The sequence below is a fragment of the Phoca vitulina genome, unplaced genomic scaffold (genome assembly GCF_004348235.1).
Source record: "Phoca vitulina isolate PV1807 unplaced genomic scaffold, GSC_HSeal_1.0 scaffold12, whole genome shotgun sequence".
In the NCBI taxonomy this organism is placed as follows: Eukaryota; Metazoa; Chordata; class Mammalia; order Carnivora; family Phocidae; genus Phoca; species Phoca vitulina.
In genome coordinates this window covers 48937289-48961664 of record NW_022589715.1, presented here as the reverse complement: position 1 = coordinate 48961664, position 24376 = coordinate 48937289, and the positions used below count along the sequence as shown (strand labels likewise).

Below are 24376 nucleotides of genomic sequence, written 5' to 3'. Positions count from 1 at the left end.
AATTCAAAAAGATAATGCCTCCTTTTATTTATTTAAAGTATGCTCCACGCCCAGTGTGAGACTTTAACTCACAACCCTGAGATCAAGAGTTGTATGCTCTACTGACTGAGCCAGGCAGGTGCCCCAATAATGCCTTTTATTTATTTTTTTAAGATTTATTTATTTGAGAGAGAGACAGAGAGAGAACACACACATGCATGCGGGTGGGGGGTGGGGGGGATGTCAGAGGGAGAGGGAAAGAATCTCAATCAGACTTCCCACAGAGCATGTCTTGGGGCTTGATCCCAAGATCCTGGGACCATGACCTGAGTCAAAATCAAGAGTCAGATGCTTAACCAACTGAGCCACACAGGGTTAGGGTTAGGTCTTAATTAAACCTGGACTGGGAGGGTGAGACTAGAGAATGGAAAGCCTCCACTAATTTTTTAGCTGAGGATGAAAAGCAGCAGCCATACACAACAGAGGGGGAGTATTCCAAGCAAGCCAGAACAGTCAGCAGGCCAAGCAAGTGAGCGACACAGTCAGCAGGCCAAGCAAGTAAGCAACACAGATGGGATGAGGCTGAAGAGGAAGACTGGGCTAGTGAGTGGGCTAGGTCATGAAGTATTGTGACAATAAAGAGTCTGGACTTTATGAGCGGTACAGATTTTATTCAAGGTACAGAACTGTGTCAGATCCCTACTGATGATTTACAAGCAGCGGTTGTGGCATGATCGATTTCTGTTTTGGAAAGATTAGTCTAGCTCAGGGGTGAAGAATAAATTAGAGGGCAGCAAGAATTAAGACAGAGATACCACTGAGGAAACTATTGCAGTAGTAATAGGTAAAAGGCTGAGGGAAGCTTATATCAGAGTGGGTGGTGGAGATGGGAAAGAAACACCTATCACCAAGGCCCCCAGCCGATCAAGACTCACCAGTACAGTTTGTTAATTCAAAAATTTCACGTACAAGTGCCCCAGAGAGGCTTACTTAACCCTCCGTATACATCCTACTCTATTATGCATCATCTTCATGAACACTTGACAAGCACAATCTTAGAGACAAAAACAGAAGGCTCCATGGCATGGTAGACACACAGGAGCTCTGAGCTTTAAGAGCATGAGCCTGAGTCCTACCAATCTGACTTCAGGCTGTGCCATTTATAAGATGGGTGACGTGGCCGAGTTACTGCAACTCTAAGCCTGTAAAATCTGGGAGTTAACAGTATTTACCTCACAAAGATTAACTGAGATACTGCCGTGTTTCCAAAAATATCACCCTTCTGCTAGGCAAGATGGTTTTAGATAGTATTTAAACAAAAATTTTTCATTTCAGTAGTTTTATCTATTCTAATTAATATTTAAAAATAACTATCACATCAAGCTCTTTATTTTACTAATATTTTTGCTTAAGATAAAATTAAGTTATAATAACGTCAGTTTAAATCTAAAACCAATGTTAAGAAAAACGTTAAATATAAATAATAGTTTCAGTAGTACTCAGATTGGACAAAAAAATCTGAGGGCAGTACACAAATGCCCGAAGTCTAAGCAACACAGAAAGTGTACATAGAGGACCTGGCAAAGTGAGCATAATAAATATTAACTGCACATTTCCTAGAGCATCTTCTTCTTTTAAAAATGTATTAGCAGACAAACAATGAATCATGGAACACTCCATCAAAAACAAATGATGTAATATATGGTGATTAACATAACAATAAAAAATTTTAAAAATGTATTAGCAGAAAGCACAAGACTTATTTTTAAAGAGCTATTCAAATCTAAGCTATGCTTATTTGACAACTATGTGACTCTGGTAAAAGTATCTGGTCTTTCTAAGCATTAGTTCTTTCATCTGAAGAAAAATATCTACCTTGTAAAGATCACTTAAGAAAAAAATACATGAGATTCCTAACCAACAGTGCTCAATAAATAGCTCTTAAGGCACTCAATAAGAGTCTGCTGAGTGATCTTTTAAAAAATCTTTTGCAAAGCTGTCTCAATGAACTTCCTCACTCAACTATTTCAAAAGACCTCAATTCTCCAAAAAGTCTTGTCCAGTTAAGCTGTCACCCGAACACAGCTTAATGCTTTATGGTAAGTCACAAAATCTTAGACTAAAAAAGCCACTTGGCAACTCTTCTACACTTAAAAGTCTCCTGGCTTCAAACACCAATTCCTTTCCACCTATCCAGACATCCCCTCCACCTCACTCAGGCTCCTCCAGTCCATAGGTATGTCTCCTTTGTCTCAGCTATGACAGGAAGTGATGAACAGTCACCCAGGTTGGGACCTATGATGTGATATGGAACAAGACTCTTTAGAATCTATAAAGCGAGAGTGGGATGGACAAGATTTACTCTAAAGATCCCTTCCAGAGTTTACATTCTCAGATCTTATGTGCTTACTTACTTGTGACAGTCTTTAATTCCTAAATTTATAATGTCTCATATCACTTTTTTAAAAAATGTCTTTATGTCCCTAAGTAATCCCTTCAATACCTAAAGCACAATATATTCAAAACACTTCAAAACTGGGCATCAGTGTCTATAGTTAAATCCCCAACTGGAGATCCCAGAGAAATTACTTCACTCTTCTAAGCTTGTTTCCTAATTTGTATTATCAACCCACAGAAGATGAATTACATGTGTGATGTATTCATACAAACAACTTGAAAATGGTAAAGATCTAATCTGAAGGTACTCCTATTTATCCTCATCTCCAAATCTATTCTGCCAACATGCTGATCAACCTTCTGTTCACTCCCTCTCAAGAAGAAAAGGGAGTGTTTTTGTTTGTTTTCAGTTCTGCACCACCTAGCTGAGGTCCTATTAGCCCTCATCTGTAGTATAAATCTGTTCCTACCGGTCTTTCCATCCCCAGCCTTTATCTCTCCTACAGTCTATGTAAACTTTGTCAAGACTTGTACTTCTCAAAACCCTCCAATGGCTGACCAACTTCTAATCAACCGTAATAGCTAGAAGGAATCACCTGGCCTTTGCAGTATCAACTTCCACTACACCCAACCCCATGTAGACACACAGGATGAAAGTATGGTCTCCAAGTCTCTCCATGCTCTTATCCTCCCCTGGAACAGTCTGACTACTCATTACCATATGTCCTCTTAAACTCAAGTGAGCCCCTACCACAAACAAATGTGACTGCTCTTCTCTCTGAAAAACCACAGTATTACATTCCTTTTATGAACAGCATACAGGAGTCGTACATGTGCCTATTATAGTCCTCTGTAACTGATAAATTTATACACACAGAAACCAGAGCTGAATCGTTACCTCCAAAGGACCCAGACAGACTCTTAATATTTGCTGAGAAGATTTTTTTTCTTATTAAGAAATAAACAAGGGAAGTTTTCTTTCCTTCCAACCGCAGAAGTCACATCATTCTGTCATAGGGCAGTATGTGCTCTTCACCCTTAAGCCAATCATCAATCTAGATCCACTTCCAAACAGATTTAATTCAAAGCTTATCTTTCTTCTGAAGCACAGAAGTCTAAAAACTCTCACAAGAAAATATAAGCAGCTTCTGATCCAGAAGTGTTAGGAAAAAAAGAGTCTGGGGCAAAGCAACAGTGTTTGGCCTTTAAACTCCCCACAAAGGATAAGGGAAGAGCTGGTTTTAAAGAAAAATTTGTTTAAAAAAAAAGAAAAAAGTACTGAAATGGGAAATGAGGAGCAAGACTAAAGAATATAGAAGTATATACTTTCGGGCGCCTGGGTGGCTCAAATGGTTAAGCGTCTGCCTTCGGCTCAGGTCATGATCCCAGGGTCCTGGAATCGAGTCCCACATCGGGCTCCCTGCTCGGCAGGAAGCCTGCTTCTCCCACTCCCCCTGCTTGTGTTCCTTCTCTCACTTTGTCTCTCTCTGTCAAATAAATAAATAAAAAATCTTTAAAAAAAAAAGAAGTATATACTTTCTGGTGTTTCAATTTTGAAAACGAATTAATAAATTCTAAAATTTCACTCAATAATGCTCATCTGTCTTTCACAGGACATTCTTGGAAATCAAGATTGGGGTGGAATTTGTGGAGGTTCACTACACTACAGGCATGGATTAAATATCCCTTCAAATGTCTTTGCATGTCACAATATTCCTTCCTCAACGTCTAAGATTTTCACTGATCTACTCAAAAAATATTTGACACCTACTATGTGCCACAGTCAGACACCAGGGGAGGCAAAAAGAATAAGACAAAATCACTGCCTTCAAGGAACTTACAGCCAGGTCTGGAGTGCTGTTTGGTACATATGTAATCATGCTAATGGATGCTTAGTGAAAGCACAAAAGAGGATCTGAGAGAAAGCACAAAAGAGGAGTGGTCCAATGGGAGAAGCAATCAAGATTTAACAGAGAAAAGGAACACGTGAATGGGGGAAGGGGCGACACATCCCAAGAGTGAACACCACATTCAAAGGCAAAGAGATGTGCAACATGGCCCCTCAGAGCCTTGGACCAATAGTACCTTTACCATCTGGGGGCTTGTGAGAAATGCAGAATCTCAGTTCCCCTGTCTAGACCTACAAAATCAGAACCTACATTTTGACAGCATCCCCAAGGATTTCTTATGCTCATTAAAAAGCCCTGCTATAGAGGACTCAGAAGTAGTTTGGTACAGCTAGAACACAGGATGCCATGGAAAGGAACTCATGAGTGAGGCTCCACAGCCATCTCCAGATCATGAAGCACCTTATCCTGGAACTAATGCAAGCCATCACAGTATCTAATTCTAAGTAGGAAAATGACATGAAGGTATGGCAGTCTCAAGGAGACTAGGGAATAACATGAGGGTTAGAGGAAGAAGAGGGGATTCATTCCAGATGGAGTAAATCTAGCAGAACCTAATCATTTGTGTAATCAATACATAGGAGGTGAGTCGGGTCAGGGAGGTGTCAATGAAATAAGAATGAGAAATCTCTAGGAAGCAGACAGAAATGGCAGCATTTACTAAAACAGGGAACACAAAAGGAACAGATTTGAGAGGAAACATGAGTCCAATTTGAGATGTGATGGGTTTGAAGCACCTGTAGTTCAACCAGTGGAGGTGTCTAGTAAATGGTCTATAACCAGAAAGAGAAATAATGCCATTATCAGATAGGTAGGAAGGGGTTGATGCCTGGAAAATGGATGAACTCACCCACAGTGAATGAAAAAGCATAAGAACTAAAGACAAACTCCCCCTAACACATCAGCATTTAAGAAATGAACAGAAGAAAAAGGAAGCAACAAAGCACATGAGAAAAATCCTAAAGAGATGAGAATCATGAAAGACTGGTGTCGTCAATGCCAAGTAAAGGGTCTCATGAAGGGAGAAATAGGAGACAGAATAACATGCCAGAGGTCAAGGCCTTAAAAGTGGATTTGGGGGGCACCTGGGTGGCTCAGATGGTTAAGCGTCTGCCTTCAGCTCAGGTCATGATCCCAGCGTCCTGGGATCGAGCCCCGCATCGGGCTCCCTGCTCAACGGGGAGCCTGCTTCTCCCTCTCCCTCTGCCTCTCTCCCTGCTCATGCTCTCTCTCTCTCTCTGTATCTCTGTGTCTCAAATGAATAAATAAAATCTTTAAAAAAAATTTTTTAAAAAGTGGATTTGGCGGGTGCCTGGGTGGCTCAGTTGGTTAAGCGACTGCCTTCGGCTCAGGTCATGATCCTGGAGTCCCTGGATCGAGTCCCGCATCGGGCTCCCTGCTCGGCGGGGAGTCTGCTTCTCCCTCTGACCCTCCCCCCTCTCATGTGCTCTCTCTCATTCTCTCTCTCTCAAATAAATAAATAAAATCTTTAAAAAAAAAAAAAAAAGTGGATTTGGTAATTAAGAGGTCCCTTGGAAAAATTAAATGAAATAAACTTTCATCTATACATACATAATTATATATATACACACACACATACACACACACACAAATATCCACACACAAAGGACACATATATCTCAATGGCTTTCTCTGGGTGATAGAATTAAGAGTAATTTTTTTGTTTTATTTATCTATCTATTTAAGATTTTATTTTATTTTATTTTAAAGATTTTATTTATTTGACAGAGAGACAGCGGGAGAGGGAACACCAGCAGGGGTAGTGGGAGAGGGAGAAGCAGGCCTCCCCCGCTGAGCATGGAGCCTGATGCGGGGCTCGATCCCAGGACCCTGAGATCATGACCTGAGCCAAAGGCAGACACTTAATGACTGAGCCACCCAGGCGCCCCAAGATTTTATTTTTAAATAATCTCTACACCCAAAGTGGGGCTCGAACTCATAGCTCCGAGATCAAGAGCCACACACTCCACCCACGGAGCTAGCGAGGCACGTAAGGATGATTTTTAATTTATTGCTATTCCCTCTGTATTTTGCAATTGCTCCTCAAGGAACATGAGTTTTGTAATTTAAAAATATAAAATAGGGGCGCCTGGGTGGCTCAGTAAAGCAACTGACTCTTGATCTCAGTTCAGGTCTTGATCTTAGAGTCGTGAGTTCAAGCCCTGTGTTGGGCACCACGCTGGATATGAAACGTACTTAAAAAATAAATAAATAAAATATATACAATAAAAAATTAATAAGTAAAACAACGATGGCTTTTGCCAGTAGTGTGACTGCAGTGGGTCGAAGAGTGAACACCAAGTGAGGAAGTAAAGGAGACAGGAATAGGGACAGGGGAAGGGAATCTGGTAAGCATCTAGATATAAGTCCAGAGTTCTAGGAAAGGGTTTGTTTTTCAGGTGGGAAAGAGCTGGGCAGGCTTGCAGGCTGTGGGACAGGAGACTGCATAAAAGGACTGTTAAGAGTGCAAGGGAAAGAGGCAATACTCCTTCACTGCTTGTTATGAGCTGAGCACACAGTGGTGAGCAAGACAAAGTCCTGCTCTTATGCAATTCACTTTTTCTACTAAAAAAAATAAACAAAAAAAAAGCAGATTAGTATCAGACAAGTTAGACATAGCATGATTAAACTAAAATAGGGTAGTTTTTAGATTGAGTGCCAAGATAAGGCTTCTCTGAAGAAACAGCATTTAAGTTGAATCCTGAATGACAAGAAATCAGCTCTGCAAAGAAGGGAGAAAGGCCTTGTTACCTCTACTTTACAAATCATGAAATTGAGGATCAAAGAGGTTAGGTAAGATTATGTAGCAAGTAAATGGAACCCAGGTCTGATGAACACCCAGACCAATACCCTTTCTATTAGATTCTGTTGTATTGTTTTCCTCAAATGCAAAAATGAAGATGAAAGATACCATCGACCCTCCTCTGGCCTTACAGGGATAGTTAAGGACTAAAAAAATAAGAGTAACTGGCACAACTTTCTCAAAATAAAGTCTTTGAAAGCAGAGAAATGCTTTCTGAGGAAGCAGAAGCATGGCTCCTGAAGGTTAACTGTTCAGCCCTAATAACAAAATCCAGGCAGGCTGTAAGTTACAAGTAGGCTACGTTCCAAAAATCTATAACTGAGTTGTTAAGAAGTCATAAAACGTTTCCTCCATATAATTTTATGCAGAGAGTAGGTTTCCAGGCTACTCCACAAAGATCCATGTAATCATAGTTATTACTATTATTATAACTAATAAAGCACTTACTAGGTACCAGGCCTTACGCTAAGTGCTTTTTATAGATAATCCCATGCAGTACTACCAACTCTATTACCACTGCATCTAACTAAAGAAACTGAGGCCTAGAAATGTTAAGTAACTTGTCCAATGGTAAATCCTTAGCTCTTAGTCTTAAGTTGTCTCCCAAAGTACCTTTATTAACAGTATTTCAAACTCAGTTTTTCTCCAATTCTAAAACCTCAGTGCCAATCTCCCCTTCTCAGATGGTCAGAATACTACTCTAATACTTTTTCATCAAACTTCCTTATCCTCTCTTCAAGTCTATGCCAGACCTATCTCCCGATAAACCTCAATCCATGAAAGCATTTATTCACACATTTGACACCACGGATCCCTTGGCATCCTTATATCCCCACGAAATGCCTTGCACGTGTTCACTTATTCACTCATTGACACAGAGCCCTACTGTGACAATTCCCAACCCATACCGCACCCTTGTAAATATCGAGGAAAACTCCACTCCAGAAAATGCAGGCAAAAGCCCAAGCTGATCACAATTAAACGTCCCTCTCTAAACTATCCCTAGCTCACCCCAAATTCCCAACCTATCCTTCCCACCCCCAAAATATAAACTTCTCAAAATCTAAGTTCTAGCTGGTTACTGATCACCGATAATGTTCGCACGTGGGACAGCATCCAAGCCGGTCAATCCTAAGGAGAAGAGTAACACCCGATCCCAGCAGCAGTCTTCAAAGCCTCCCTCCGTCCCCCCCGCGCCCAGCTTAACAGGTCGCCCGTAGCCCGAGGATAGGAAGACCCAGTACCATTAGAGCACAATCCAAGCCGGAAGCAAACCTAGCACACGGCCATGACCTTCTGAAGTCGACTGACCCTGTCACCCGAAAACCCCCACTGCGGAGCGGGGTCCCAGACCCCGGGACGTTTGGCCCCAGGGTGGCGAAGAGGGCACGGAGAGAGACAGGCGGGCCCGGCCCCCGCCAGCATCACGACCCCGGGGGACGCCCGCGCTGCAGACGGGCAAAGGGTAGAGCTTGGGCACTCACCCGGCGACGGGCCCGGCGCGGGCGGCGGGCAGACAAGGGGCGGCGTGCGGCCGGCTTAGGCCGCCTGCAAGGAGGCGCAGGGAAAGCGGAAGGCGCGGGGCCGTCCCGGCTCGGAAGAGCCAGCGGGCTGGTCTCAGCAGGGCTGCCATGGCTCAGCCGTCCCTACGGCAGGATGCACGCTCGGCGAGAAGGACAGGGGGAGCACGTGACCGCGGGGTCGCCCGGCGCGGGAGAGACCAAAGGCCGGGCGCGCCAGACGTAGGGGGAGCCACGCGTTGTTTTAGCTTAGAAGATAGACAAACAGATTTCTCTGAGGACATAGGAGCCCCGTACGATGTGCTAATAATAACGTGACGTGACTGATTATTTGAGAGTGCTTCTCTTTTCGTTTTCTAGCCTTCGTCTCAGCATGCTCAGTGCCTCCACCCCTGCACTTTTCAGTTGGTAGAGTCAGCAGAGGTCGACTCCTCCCAGGTTAGCGCAGGGGCTTGCGGGGGGCCAACTAGCAAGGACACCCGGGAACTTTCGAGAAGAGCCGACTATGAAGGTCCCAGCGTGTGGGACGATTCGCGGGCGTGCGCGGATGTTGTCGCAGGCGTTTAGCGGTATCAGCTCAGCGCCGAAGTTGCCGCGCCGATGGGAACGTCCTGATAGGAAAGCTCTGAGACGTGTGGGACTGAAAAAACGTTGAGGACCTTTGCACTGTGCCAGGGGCCTCCAGGGTTATAGAGGATGTGATTTGTGTTGCTGGGGCTTGAGAACAGTGTAAAACAATACGTAGGTCCAAGCCTAAGTCCATAAGCTGTGCCTCGCTTTATGACATAGGTGGATGCTAACCAAGATCGTATAGTTTTAAAGCTGGAACTGAATTCATTATCTTCCCCAACTCCCACCCCGCTTCTTCGTTCAGTAAATGCACCAGCATCAGAGGTAAGATAACGATAGGAATAAGAGTCTGGAGGCAAATCTGGGGAGAAAACCGGAGGCCCTTGCCTTCACAAGGTTTATAGTCTGGAAGGGTTCCCAGTACACACGTGGGAAGCCGGTTCTCCCTCTTCGCCTAGGTGTATCCTACCCATTGCCAGGTGAACACTCAGAAGTTTTCTCTGGAAGCCCTCTATGGTAATTCCCCATGTGGCTGTTTATCCACTCCTTATCCAGCTCCTGGAGAGCAGGGTCTGTGACCATTTCTTGTAGCTGAAGCACCTACCCAGTGCCAAGCACACAGTAGGTTGCATTAAATGTTTACTGAGTAAAGGAGCATTTTGAGATTATCTAGTTTGTCTCTCCTTTGAGAGATGAGGAAAATGAGATCCAAAAAAGGTTAAATGATTTATGCTGGGTTATACTACTAGGCATTAGTAGTATAATTTATTAATTCACTCACTCAACACTGATTTATTGAAAACCTATTCAGTACCAGGCACTGTTTGAGATGGGGATCCAGCAGAAGACAAAACAGGGCGAGTCTCGACTCTGATTAAGGGCTCCAAAGTTTAGTTTGGGCAGACAGATAAGAACTGTCATGTAAGATAAATCAGGATAAAGAGATTGAAGGTGGCATGTTCAGCCCCTTCAAAGAACAGCAAGGAGGACCATGTGGATTAGAGGAAAGAGGAAGTCTGGGAGGGGAGGGTGGGCCTACCTGGAGGTCTGAGGTAGTTGGGGGCCAGATTATGCAGATTATTATAGGCTGTTGTAAGGACTTTGACTTTTATTTAGAAAGAGATGGGAAACCATTGGAAAGCTTGGTGTTTTGCTGTGATAGGAATCTATTTACATTTTTAAAGGATCACTGGCTGCTGTTGAGAGAGGTGATTTTAAGAGAATAAAGGTAAATAAAAGTAGGGAGACCAGTCAGGAGTCTCTTGCAATAATCTAGGCTAGCCATGGTAGTGGCTTGAACTGGGGGGTGGGGTGGGGGGTGTACAGGTAAGGTGATGGGAAAGGGTCAGGTTCTCGCTTTATTTAAATAGTAGGACAAAGAGGGAATTGCTGATAGATTGGCTGTGGCATATGAGTCAAGGATGTTTCCAAACATCCTGGGGCCTGAGCAATTAGAAAGATGGAGGTGGCACTGATTAAAATGGGAAAGATTGAGGGAAGAGCAGATTTAAAAGGTGAATCAAAAGTGATCTTATGGTGGGGTGCCTGGGTGGCTCAGTCGGTTAAGCGGCTGCCTTTGGCTCAGGTCATGATCCTGGGGTCCTGGGATCAAGCTCCACGTCCGGCTTCCTGCTCAGTGGAGAGCCTGCTTCTCCCTCTCCCTCTGCCTGCCACTCTGCTTACTTGTGCTCTCTTTCTATCTCTCTGTCAAATAAATAAATAAAATCTTTTTTTAAAAAAAAGTGATCTTATGGAATATGAAGCTTGAGGTGCCTGTTAGACATCCAAATATCAGGTTTCAGTAGGGGGGTTGCTCTAAGACGTGCAAGTCTGGAGTTCAGAGCAAGAGATACATGTGGGCGTCTGCAGCCTATACCTAATATTTGCAGCCATGGAAATGGATGAAAGCACCAAGGAAGGAAATATAGAGGAGAGATGAGGTTTAAGGACTGAGGGTTGTGACATTTCAGTATTTAGAGGATGCAAAGATGAAAATCCAGCACAGGAAGCCAAGAAAGAATAGCCAGAGAGGTAAGAGGAGACCTGAGAGAGAGAAAGGTGAGATCCCAAGTAACAGAGCGGCAAGTCTTTCAAGAAGGGAGTTATGAACCATATAAAATGCTGCTGTTCGTTCTGGTAAAATGAGCACTCAACATTGACCACAGGATTTGGCAACACAGAGGTCGCTGGTGATGCTGAGTAACATTATGGTGACCTCTTGAGTCAAAAGATAGACTGAAGTTAAGTTAAAGAGTACATGAAGAGAACTATGAGAGACAATGGACTCTGAAAAACAAACTGAGGGTTCTAGAGGGGAGGGGGGTGGGAGGATGGCTTAGCCTGGTGATGGGTATTGAGGAGGGCACGTTCTGCATGGAGCACTGGGTGTTATGCACAAACAATGAATCATGGAACACTATATCTAGAACTAATGATGTAATGTATGGGGATTAACATAACAATAAAAAAATTTAAAAAAAAAGAGTACATGAAGGAAGGGAAAGTGGATACAGGGAGTGTAGACAAACATTTTGAGGAATATACTGTGAAGGAGGGAGCAGAGAAAGGGGTGGTATCTAGAAGGGGTGTGAAGTCAAGGGAGGTGAATTATTTTTTAAGATGGAAGAAATAATAGCATGTTTGTTGCTGATGGAAATCATCTGTATGTAACTATTTAAGTTAATTTAAACTTTTAAAAATTTAGTTCCTTGGTGATTAACCAACCACATTTCAAGTACTCAATAGCCACAAGTGGCTAGTAGCTACCATATTGAACAGCGTGGACAGAGAACATTTCCATCATCATAGAAAATTCTGTTGGATAGGGCTGCAGTAGGAAGTGAAAATTTGATAATGCATGAGAGAGAGAATGAGTACATCGAGGAGGCAAGAGGGAATAGGGTCCAGTAAAAAATGAAGGGCTTGACTTTAGGTAAGGATCTAGACAGTCCAGCCATTGTCACAGAAGGAAAGATTAGGTATATGGTTACAGATGCAACAAGCTGGGAGAGGTATTGGTGAGAATGAGTGGATGTTCTCCTAATTGTTTCTATCCCTGAAACCCTTCATCCCTAACCAACATTCTCTATGTTGCTGTACCAGGCTTCCTCTTAAAGTATGAAACAACGACTGATGAAATTTGTCTAGTTATTCATTCATTTATTCACTCATAAACGCATTCACTATTTATTGAAAACCTAAAATCTGCCAGGCAGCAAGTTAAGTGCTAGGAAAACTATGATGAACAAAAACAGAAGTGGTCCTTATTGTTATGGAGCTTGTATTCCAGAGGACAAGGCAGATATTAATCAAATAATCACTAAATAAGTTACACACTGAAACAGGTTCTGAGGGAAAGAGACATGTTTCCATAAGAAAGTATGTACCTCACCTGGGAGTCAAAAAGATTCCCAGGGAAAGGATCATTAGGTTGTGGTCTGAAGAATGAATAGTTAACACATGCAAAGTGCATGTGTGTGTGTGTGTGTGTTTTGTGCATGTGTATAAGAGGGAAATAGTGGTGTTTGCTTGTTTTTCAGTTCAGACTTCTCAAATCCTCCAATTTCTTTAGACTGCAGAAGCTGTGACAAAGTGGAAGAGAAGTCCAAGTTGATCATCCTTGGTTTCTCCCTTAGTTTATTCTGAACTATGAAGTGGATTCAAATGTTGGTGAAAAAATTGGGAGTCCCATAGCCTCTGAATAGAATCTTATTAGGAAGGACAGCTTTTAGATGCTAGACTCTGCAAAAGTACTTAACTACTTGGTTTCCTTATGTGTAACGCTGGTGATACCCTTCCTCCGAGGATTTTTTGGGAATATTAGATAAAATAAGTGAAGTTCTTACAGTACCAGGCACATAAGAAACTCTGAAAAATGATGTAGCTACCATTATTGTTGTTGCTACTTTTCATGATTTAGTCTAACCTCATGAATTTGGGTTCTTCTCCAGTTTCTCCTTGGAGTCTGATTTTTTTTTTTTTTTTTTTGACACTGCCTAATAACCTATAGCTAGTGTGTCAAACTCCCAATTCAATTTATTCAGTTAAGTGCTTAGCATAAGCAAAGCATAGAGCAGGTTACATCTCAGGGCAAAGAAGTTATACATGATAACACTTAATGAGCTTAATTTATACAGTAGTATAAAACATATATTGTATCCAGATAACCATTACCAAAGGCAGTGTGATAAGAGCAACAAAGAAGAGGCAAACCAAGTGACAGCTGGGCAGGAGAACAGAAAAAGTTTCCATGACCCTTCAGCCCTTGGAGGCTAGGGAAGACATGAGATAGTAGGCATGGTAGCGAGGGGAGTTCTAGGCAGAGGGAACAGCAGGAGCAAAGATACAGAGCTCTCCTTCATGTACATATATCCTTCCTTAAACTGCAGAATGTGTTTGGACACTGAAATCTGCCCAGAGCCTATGGAGTAGAGGAGAAGATCACTAAACCAGTGGCTTTCACGCTTCTGTTTCTGTGACCAGTGGTAAGAAAATACATTTTATAAATGACACAAATACACACATATAAAAAGAAATGTCATAAAACAGTAACGAGCCTTCCTACATGTGATGCCCATGATAGGCAGTAATCTATTCTTCTATTTCACTTTTTTTTTTTTTCTTTTTAATGCTGATTGATCCAGGGGCGCCTGGGTGTCTCAGTGGGTTGAGCCTCTGCCTTCAGCTCAGGTTGTGATCCCTGGGGTCCTGGGATCGATTCCCATGTGGGGCTCCCTGCTCCCTGCTCAGCGGGGAGCCTGCTTCTCCCTCTCCCTCTGCCCCTCCCCCTGCTCGTGCTCTCTCACGCACACAGTCTCTCTCAAATTTAATAGAATCTTTTAAAAAAAATAAATAAAATGCTGATTGATCCTAATTCGAACAAACGAGTTGTAAGAAAACATTTTTTAGACACCTGAGATGTATTGCATGATACCAGGAATTATGGCTCACTTTTTTAGGTGTGACAATGGGCTGTGTGGTGATGCAAGAAAGTATGTGATAATATCTTGATAATCATGGAATATGGGTGATTTTACTATTCTTTCTACTTTTGTATGTATATGAATGTTCATAAAGAAAAAGCTGAAATGCTGATTGTATTTTGATTTCACGATACTCAATGTAGCATGACTAGAAGTTTGAAAAGAACTGTACTCATTCATGTCAATGTAAATGCAAAGTAAACAGCACCCAGCGGGCAAAAGTACCTAGGGGAGCTGGAGACCTGTTCATAGGAGCGACAGGGTTGATTGACTTCTTCAGCAACTAGTTCTAACATCAAAACTTGCCGTTGTTCCTAAATCATTTTTTAAATAATTTTACATGTAATATGAAATATCTGAGATTATAGCTATTACAATCTAAGACAAAGATTTTCATTTAAGATCAAAGTGGTGGTCAAAAAAAAAAAAACCCAAAGTGATGGGTTTTTTTTTTTAAGTTTTTTTAAAATTAGTTTCAAAGGTAGAATTTGGTGATTGATCAGTTGCATGTAATATCCAGTGTTCATTACATCACGTTCCCTCCTTAATGTCCATCACCCAATTATCCCATGTCCCCACCCACCTCCCATCCAGCAACCCTCAGTTTGTTTCTTAGAGTTCAGTGTCTCTTATGGTTGGCCTCCCTCTCAATTTTTGTCTAATTTTTCCTTCCCTTCCCCAATGTTCATCTGTTTTGTTTCTTGAATTCCACATATAAGTGAAATCATATGGTATTTGTCTTTTTCTGACTTATTTCGCTTAGCCTAATACCCTCTAGTTCCATCCACGTTGTTGCAAATGGCAAGATTTCATTCTTTTTGGTGGCTGAGTAATATTCTATTATATATATATGTAATAATATTCTATTCTATGTGTGTGTGTGTGTGTGTATATATATATATACACACACACACACAGATGAATGTGGTATATATACCACATCTTCATTCATCTGTCAGTGGACATCTGGGCTCTTTCCATATTTTGGCTATTATGGATATTGCTACTACAAACATTGGGGTGCAGGTGCCCCTTCGAATCACTATGTTTATATACTTTAGATAAATACCTAGTAGTGCAATTGCTGGATCATAGGGTAGCTCTATTTTTACTTTTTGAGGAACCTCCATACTATTTTCCAGAGTGGCTGTCGTGGTGTCTTGTTGGTTTTTTTTTTTTTTAAGGAAACATTTATCTTCAAAATTTGAGCTGAAAGTATGGTACTCAACACCCCAGTGGGACATTAATCTCTTTTTACTTTGGTCAATTAACCTTTTTTTTTTTTTTTTTTTACCTCATAACAACTTATGATGGATCACAAAGAATCAGAAAATAGTACTGATCATTCATAATTGTTTGTTGGCCTTTTTGGAGTCTCCTCCAATTTTCACACAAATACATTCAAAATAGTGGGAGCAAAGAACCAAGTGATTGCCTTGAGTTTAAAAGCCTATTTTGCTTAAAAGCTTTAATATATTTTAAGCAGCAGATTTAATGTTTAGTTATGATTGTATTTTCTCTTAAGGCACTTGTCTGATGAATCAAGGGCTTTCTCCATCTGTGACTACATTTTTCATATCCAAATTTATTCATGTGTGTAATTCTCAATTATTCAAAAAATATTCTGCCTAGACCTTTATTTGCACACAGCCCCCAGATTCTCATTATAAGTAGAGGTCCAATTTGTCATTGTTACACCCTTCAGCAACACTTCTGTCAAATAATAATTCTTTCATGAGCGCACAAACCAGGAAGACAGATGCAGGGTCATTTACTATAAGAAAGTAACAAGCACTGGCAACAAGGGGTTGTTGCTGATATTTTCCCAGTGTTGCCATGTGTGAAGGCTGAAAGTTTATGTGTTTCCCACAGGGCAGATAGTGTCTGCATAAATCAATACAGAAAAGGAGTCAAACATAATTGGCATTTCAGTGTACTTCAAGACAGAAACCAGTTATAATCCTTGCAACAGCCAAGCATAAACTTTAAGAAATCTTTATTAACAGTCATTATTAATCCCTAAAATGTGTCATGGGTCTTTGAAATTTCCTGGTTAATTGGAGTTTTTTGTTTGTATTGTTTTTAAGGAACTAGAAAATGTATTTAATTTTCTTAGAGCAATAGATAATGTGGAGGTTTTGTTATAGCTTGTATCTCTCTAAGGGTTGAAAAATAATTTACATTTTAAAAGTTGGACACTTTTGGGGCTCCTGGCTGGCTCAGTCAGAAGACTGTACGACTGGGCGCCTGGGCGACTGCCTTCGGCTCAGGTCATGATCCTGGAGTCCCTGGATCGAGTCCCGCATCGGGCTCCCTGCTCGGCAGGGAGTCTGCTTCTCCCTCTGACCCTCCCCCTTCTCATGTGCTCTCTCTCTCTCATTCTCTCTGTCTCAAATAAATAAATAAAATCTTTAAAAAAAAAAAAAAAAAGAAGACTGTACGACTCTTGATCTTGGGTTGCTGAGTTCAAGCCCCACATTGAGTGAAGAGATTACTTAAATAAATAAAACTTTTTAAAAAGAAATTGGACACCTTTATGCAACTTTCTTTTCAATAATTTCAGTTCAGTTTGGAGAGAGAGATTAATAGCATTTACTTGGGCTAAGTAAAGAATATATGGATTTTCCATTGCATTAAGTTGCAAAGACACTGATATGGCTCTTGTTCTTGGCTACCCATCTTGCTTTCCAGGCCTGTTTGGGAGAAATCAAGTGGCCTGGAAATATGTTACACAAAGCAGGATATAGAAACGATGTGTGTCTTTAGGTTGTCTCCCACTGAAGGGTGAGCGGTATGTTTTCAATCGAGGGTGGGACAGTTGAGTTATGTTAGATTAAAGCATTTTTTGAATTATGTATGGGGAGGCACCTGGGTGGTACAGTCGGTTGAGTGTCTGACTCTTGGTTTCTGTTCAAGTCATGATCTCAGGGTGGTGAGATAGAACCCCGTGTCAGACTCCACTCAGTGCAGAATCTGTTTCGGGCTCTCTCTCCCTCTCTCTTTATCCCTCCCCACCACGGGCACTCTCTCTCTAAAATAAATAAATCTTTTTTTAAAATGAATTATATATTGGAAGAAAGGTATGTGTTTATTACTGCATGTTAGAAGGATTTTTAGTCAGCATTTTGTTTTGGGTTGGTCTACAGTATTTCCCAAACATACATACTTTTGATTTCTTATACCATCCCCCACTTCTGGTCACTGGATCAGCATATGACCCAGGCCTAGACTATGAGACAATCCCATCCTTTTGGTTAGAGTGATTGTTTTGGGGACCCAAAGTAAGGCAATTGACATAATTCATTGACTTTTACTAACTGTGGCTAGTAGGGGAGATATGTAATCCCAGAGTCATCAGCCATGAACATATGAATCAGTAATTGCTGGGAGCCATTCTTCCTGCCCCATGAAGACACCTGTATTTGGTAGAGAATGAGGATGTGTAGAGAAGCAGAGCCAAGGACTGGAGAGAGGCCTGATGACTTCATTGGTGTTTCTGTATCCAGTTGTGCTTGAAGACAAGTTTACCCCTGGAGTTCCCAGTTATTTGGGCCAACAAATCACCTTCGTACTTAAGCTAATTTGAGGGGTTTTTGCTCTTGCACTAATAAAAGGCCCTCCTTAATGTTGAGTTTGGATAGGATCACTATTCTTTAATAGCATGCTGCCTCTAAACATGATGAGTGTTTATTCTTTTTTATTATTATTTAAGTGTTTTAATTCATTCTCTGTGTTCTCATTATTTCCTTTATCATTTTGTTGATTATAAATTCATTACATTTTTTAAAAAAATAATGCACTGAAAATGCCAAAAGAGTAAAATATAACCAAGCTATCCTACAAAGTTTCAAAAAAGGAACAAATCAAGGATGACTGAATTTTTTTTTTCTTAAATCAGATGTACTCCAAGTTGAAACTAACACACCAAAAATATTCCACAGCCTAATAGTGCAAGAGGTTGAGGAGAAATACCCTAGAGCAGAGGTGGAATGACCTACTGGCCAAGTGGCTTGGAAAGAAGACTTTCAAAGAAAGTCTCAAATTCTACACTACACGCTACCACCTCCCTAGGTATAATTAGGTGCTCTAGGGGGCGTAGTTTCTTCAACTTCTACTGATCCCACGACTACATATTTTACATAAACTTCCCAGGTGATTCTGATGCACACCGAACTATAAATATATTGAGTGAATTACATCACTTAACTCATTTCACGTTCATAATGGTTCTATTATGTGGATTCTGTTATCAACTACATTTTTAAAATGAGGAAACTGAGGCACAGAAAGTCTAAGTTCCAAAGCCAGTTATTTAACCACTACCCTGTACTGCTTTAAAATAATGCCTTTCATGGCAATAATAGTGACAATTGCAGGCAGGCTCGGGGGAGAAGTGTTTGGATTCATTTGGGGTCTTCTGCCTCCCAGGAACTATTCCACCCCAGCCAACACTAGTTTCTCTCATTTCTGAACTTCTGATACTCAACTTAAAATCAGCATCACACAATTTGCATCAAATTCTATCCTCCCTTTGTCCTGTTACTCTTGCCTTCTCAACCATATCAGAAACTTACTGAGTGGGGCTCCTGGCTGGCTCAGTCAGTAGAGCATGCAACTCTTGATCTCAGGGTCACGAGTTCAAGCTCCACGTCCATGTTGATTGTGGAGCCTACTTTAAAAAGAAAAAAAAGAATTGACTAAGAACTCAGGTCCAGTTTTCTCTCTTCCCTTGCCTGTAGCACGTGGTATGGAGCACCATTATTTGCTGACCAGATTCGGAAGTGGTAAACTGACTTTAGAAACCTGCTTACTTGTGAATTTTAGATGCATTTAGCACTGAATTCTTGAGACTGACATTACATTTTATTAGTTCCTGCCCTTTTGCAGTTTTAGATGTTTAACCAGATACTCCTTTCCTTCAGTCACATCGAATATCCTTTTGTTGATCTTCACTACTCAAAGCCCACGTTTCTTTTGCTAATCAAATTGGTGTGGGAGCATTCCCTTCCTGCAGCTGAGAGCAGGTCTTGAAAATTTTTCCTTTTGAGCATGCTTCCAGCGAGCTCTTTCCTCCTTGACTTTTGTTTGCTTCCTAGAAATGCCCATGGTGGGACAAAATTACTTTATCCAGATGCCAGTGATTGAAAAGACATTCTAATTATCTGTCAATGGTAAATCATAAAACTTGTTTAGAAACCCATTTGTTGAGCTTGTGAATGTCCAGGGGAAAGAGTGGTTTACCTAGTACCACTAAAATTAGCTTGGTATTTGGGAATGCTGCAGGCTTGAATACATTGAATTATAAATGGAATCATTACTAACAACCTCTGGGAGGTTTTCAGTGATTGTTTTATTCAGCTTTACTACTCTGGCAATGATTCCCCTAGCGGCACGAAGGGGCTGCCCAGCTGCAAGAAATTCACAATGGCTGCATTTGCCTGCAGAGTTTGGAAAGATCTAAGGTCTTTGGAGACAAGAAATGTGTTTTTTTCCTTGTCTTAACTGGCAGTATGAGCCTCTGGCATTTCAAAGTGCAAGTCATTAGTGTCCATCGGGGTGATGTTAATCTGTCTGTGTTTCAGTCTCCGGACATTTTCCAGTTGCTTCTGCCACAACAATCTCTGCCATCTCAGTGCCTCACATGCCCCTTGTGAATTCAGCAAAGCTCTACAGCCCCAGCAGGAGCCACAGAAACCCGTTGCTAACCAATCCTCATGCTCTTCTTTCTTTCAGTCATCGCTAAGTCGCAAAGCTCGTCTAAAAGGTGGGGCTTCTGCTTGGCCATTTTCAAACGTGAGCTGAGAGAAACCTGTTATGGTTTTGTTTTTGTTTTTATTTCATTTTCAGTAGGGAGGAGACTTTCTTTTATTTTGAATGTTGGGCTCGTGTCATGCCGTCTGGGGAACTTAAGCTGATGTTGATCACATTCACATCCAGGAGAAACATAAGACTATAGGATGGAGCGGAGGGAGACATGAGAATTGCCAGAAAGCAAATAAAACAAGGCACTTGAATGCTTGGAGGGGACTCAGGAAAGCCAGAGGGTCCCAGGTGATGCTTGAAATGGGTGTGAGGGGTCAGAATTGTCAGGACATCCTATCCTCCGTCATCTCCCTGGAGTGACTAAGCTGAACCCCTGCTGTCTGAGCTATGGTTTGGTGGAGAGCCAAAACGGGGAGGCTGTTCTCCTTTCATCAGATCAGTCCAGACTTCCTGGTGCGTTCAAATGACATGGAGCCAAACCATACCGAAGAGCTAGTTGATGGTTGTTAAGAGCCTTGGCCTTTTATTTAGTCATCAGAAAAACCGAGGCTCGTAGGTGCTGGTAGAGTGCCAGATTAATTATTCAGAAACAAGTGCCTGGGATTGGACCAAGTATTGTCTCATTAGCATGCAGTGTCCATGCTGCAGTCTGGTTAGAAAAGCCACAGAGACGGCAGGAGGGGTCGATGGGAGGGAACCAGGAGGAAAATAAAATTAACTTTCTCCTATATTGTGCTGTGAAATCTCTTGGTATAATAGAATGCCACCCTTTCCGATATAGGATCCAGTAATGTGCCCTGGCCCAGGCTCTGTTCTGGAATATGAAAGACAATTATTCTACCAGCCTCTTGCATCTGTGCCCATAAACTTGGCCTTCTTTCCTCTTATGATCCATTGTGTCTGTCTAAGGTTAATCCTCCCACTTATATTCAGATCTCATTTCTTCTTGCCTCCTCAAGGACTTCACTCCTGAAATTCTCCCTTCTTTCTCCTGCACCATTAAGTTCCCATGTCTGCTGAATGATCCCCATCAGCAAGCATTCTGATATATTTTCCATCTTAAAAAAAACCTCCAGGATCTGTTTTTCCTTTCAGCAACTCCCTGGTTTTTTCCTCTTTATAATAAAATTCCTGCTAGAGTTGTCTATACTGGTCTTTCCTCGACTTCATCAGTTCCCATTCACTCTTTTTTTTTTTAAGTTTTATTTATTTAAGTGATCTCTATACTCAACGTAGGGCCCAAATTCATGACCCCAAAATCAAGAGTTGGATGCTCTATTGACTGAGCCAGCCAGGCACCCCGGTTTCCATTCACTCTTGAATCAGGCTTTTGTGGTAACCCAAAACCACATTTTACCAATACTTTGTGTTGCCAAATCCAGAGGTGAATAGTCCTCCAAACTCTATTTTCCTGGATTTCCCCCTTTTTCCAACCTCTAAACATTGCAGTAACATGGCCTCAGTCCTTAGGTTCCTTCTCTCTCTGCCTTGGCAATCTCCTCTAGTCTCATGGCTTTATATACCACCTTTATGATGATGACACCCAAATTCCTGTCTCCTCCACCAATTCCCATTTGGATAGAAATCTAATAGAAGGGGCACCTGGGTGGCTCAGCCGGTGAAGTGTCTGACTCTTGATCTCAGCTCAGGTCTTGATCTCAGGGTCATGAGTTCAAGCTCCGCACTGGGCGTCACGCTGGGCATGGAGCCTACTTTATTTATTTATTTTTTTTTTTTGGAGCCTACTTTAAAAAGGAAAAAAAAAAAAGGTAGAAATGTAATAGAAATCTCTGACCCCAACTTTTTCTCCCACTGTCTTCCTTGTCTCATTCATGGCTATTCTATTCTCCTAATTCCTTAGAGGAAAAACCTAAAAATCACATTTTCCCTCCCCTCTCCATACATCCAGTCCATCGATGAGCACTGTCAACTCCACCATCAAGGCATACTGCACTTCAGTTCTTGCCACCTGCACCATCACCTCCCTCCACCATCAGCTCTCACCTGAACTATTAGAATAGCCTCCTAACTGTTCAACTGCAGTCTGTTTTCCACACAGCAGCCAAAGTCATATTTTTAAAACAAATCTAATCATTTTATTCCCCTAGTCAAAACCCTTTATGGCTTTTCCGTCACCCTTTGAAGAAAACTCCAGAGTCCTTACCGTGGTTACATGAGATCCTGCATGACATGGACCTTGCTCCTTTCTCCAGCCCTACCAACTGGCTCTCTGTTGGTGCTTCTTTGCATCCCAGTGGCCTTCCTCTGATGTCTCCAACACCTAAAGCTTGTCTCTCAGGTGTTGTAGCTCCAGCTTTTGCTCTGTAGTAACAGCATATCATTTATTGAGCTTGTACTACAGGCAAGCCAGTGTGTTCAGTATTTTACATATTTAATTTTTGAACTGTGACCCCTCAACATAGATATTACTATCTCCTCTTTACCCAGGAAGAAACTGAGGCTCAGAGAGGTTAGGTATTTGCCCAAAGTAGCAGAGCTGGACAGTAGTAGAACCAGGATTCACATTCAGGTGTGTCCCATTTTAAAGTTGAAGCTCTTTCCACTGCATACTGGCACTTCTCTGGGTCTGGGATGGACCAGCGAGGACTTCATGCCCTTGGTAAAATGTTATTTTGTAGGGGGTGTATGAGTGTGTGTGTGCTGATGTCCTGGAGCTCATTGTAAAGCTGGCTTTAAGCTTGTGAAAGAGGTTGCTGAGGAAATTGATCCTGTTTGTAAACTCCTTGACTCTCCAGAAGAGACATGCTTGGTGGAGGAGAAGGAGGTACGGCCTCTTCCCTCCTGAGTGATGGAGCCTGAAGGGCTGGGGAAGCAGGCCCTGGGGGAGCGGGCTGTGGTGAAGACTCTTTTGTTTCCAAATGCTAATAGTTCTGGATTCAAAATCTTTTCTCTCTTTGACTGGACCCAGAGATAATAAAACAAAAAACTTACAGCATATAATTTGGCATTTTACTGGTATGGTAGGCTCACAAAATTTTGTTCTTCCTGACAAGGCTCAGATAATTCTTTCAAAATAAATCTCTGAAGGAAAAAAGCTTTCTTTTAAAGTCTATGAGAAGCCTTTTCAAGAACAAAAATAACACTTAAAACCGATATTCTGTGTATCTTCTTCTCCTTTTCAGAAGAAATTCTGCCCTTTCTGATAATAGAAAATAAAAAAATGTCTGGGGGAAATGTCAAAATTTGGCATGCTGTAGAGAGTGGAAATTTCTCCAACACTGTACTTTGAATTTTAAAGAGTTTGGGGCACTGGTTGTTCAGGAGTCAGAGCTCCACATCCACTTGTATTCTTTGCCAGTGCCCATGTCTGTGAATGGCTTCGCAGTATTTGTACTCATTCATCAGACCCTGACTGGGAATATTACTGTATTAGAGTTCTTCAGAGAAACAGAGCCAATGAGATATATATACAGAGATATGTAAGAGGAGATTTATTATAGGAATTGGCTTATGGGATAATGGAGGTCCGATAGTCCCAAAAGCTGTTGTCAAGCAGGCAAGATGGAGAACCCAGAAAACTGATAGTGTAATTCAGTCTAAATCTGAAGGCATGAGAACCATGGAAGCCAATCCTAATCTCAGTCCAAAGACCGAAGAATCGGGAGGCTGATGGTGTAAGTGCTGGTCCAAGTCCAAAGGCTTAAGAACCAGGAACTCTGATGTCCAAGGGCAGGAGAAGGTGGATGCCCCAGCTCAGGTAGAGAGCAAATGCACCCTTCTACCTTTTTGTTCTTTCAGGCCCTCAGTGGATTGAATGATGCCCACATTGGTGGCGTCTATCTTCTTTACTCAGTCTACTGATTGAAATGCTAACCTCTTTGGGAAACACCCGCACAGACACATCCAGAAATGTTTTACCAGCTATCTGAGCAGACCTTAGCCCACTCAAGTTGACACATAAAATTAGCCATCATCAAAACCATTTCAAGAGCCAAGTATTTCAACATCTTCTTCAAATGGTCTCTCTTACGTTTGCGCTCCCAGGCTTTGTGGACACTTCTCTGCCCAAAATGTGCTTGATCAGAGATGGCCAATTTTTGCAGGTGGATCTACAGCACATTTGGGTAGACGAGCTGAATTTTGTATGCATTTCAGTATAGACACATTTACCATGTGTTTAACATGTGGTAGGTGGTATGAAGGCTACAGTGGGGGAAGAGGAAGAGAGCAAAAACTTATTTATTAAGAGCCTATTGTGTGCCAAATAATTTACTGCAGGTATAATTTTATGTAGGGTAAAGATTATTCTTCATAGTTAGAGAAGTGAGGCTCTGAAAGGCGAACTGCCTCACTTAAGCTAGGGAATGGAGGAACTAGAATTGAAATCGAGAGTTGTCTAATACTAAAACACATGCCCTTTCCATTGTACTGCATTGTGACAATTAAAGTTGAGATTCCCTTCCAAATATGCTA

General features: G+C 41.7%; 1 protein-coding gene and 1 long non-coding RNA gene across 2 annotated transcripts in view; one reads left to right on the top strand and one right to left on the bottom strand.

The window, feature by feature from the left end:
* The window catches only part of LRPPRC (leucine rich pentatricopeptide repeat containing), a 104906-nt gene extending 96166 nt beyond the window's left edge, over positions 1-8740 (bottom strand). Inside the window, exon 1 of the mRNA XM_032411076.1 lies at positions 8592-8740. Coding sequence (XP_032266967.1) covers positions 8592-8740 — 149 coding nt within the window. The remainder of the gene's footprint in view (positions 1-8591) is intronic.
* Positions 8741-9115: 375 nt separating this feature from the next.
* Positions 9116-24376, top strand: part of LOC116636338 — a 28830-nt gene continuing 13569 nt past the window's right edge. The window contains exons 1-2 of the long non-coding RNA XR_004300326.1: positions 9116-9521; positions 13586-13681. This is a non-coding gene — a long non-coding RNA (uncharacterized LOC116636338). The remainder of the gene's footprint in view (positions 9522-13585; positions 13682-24376) is intronic.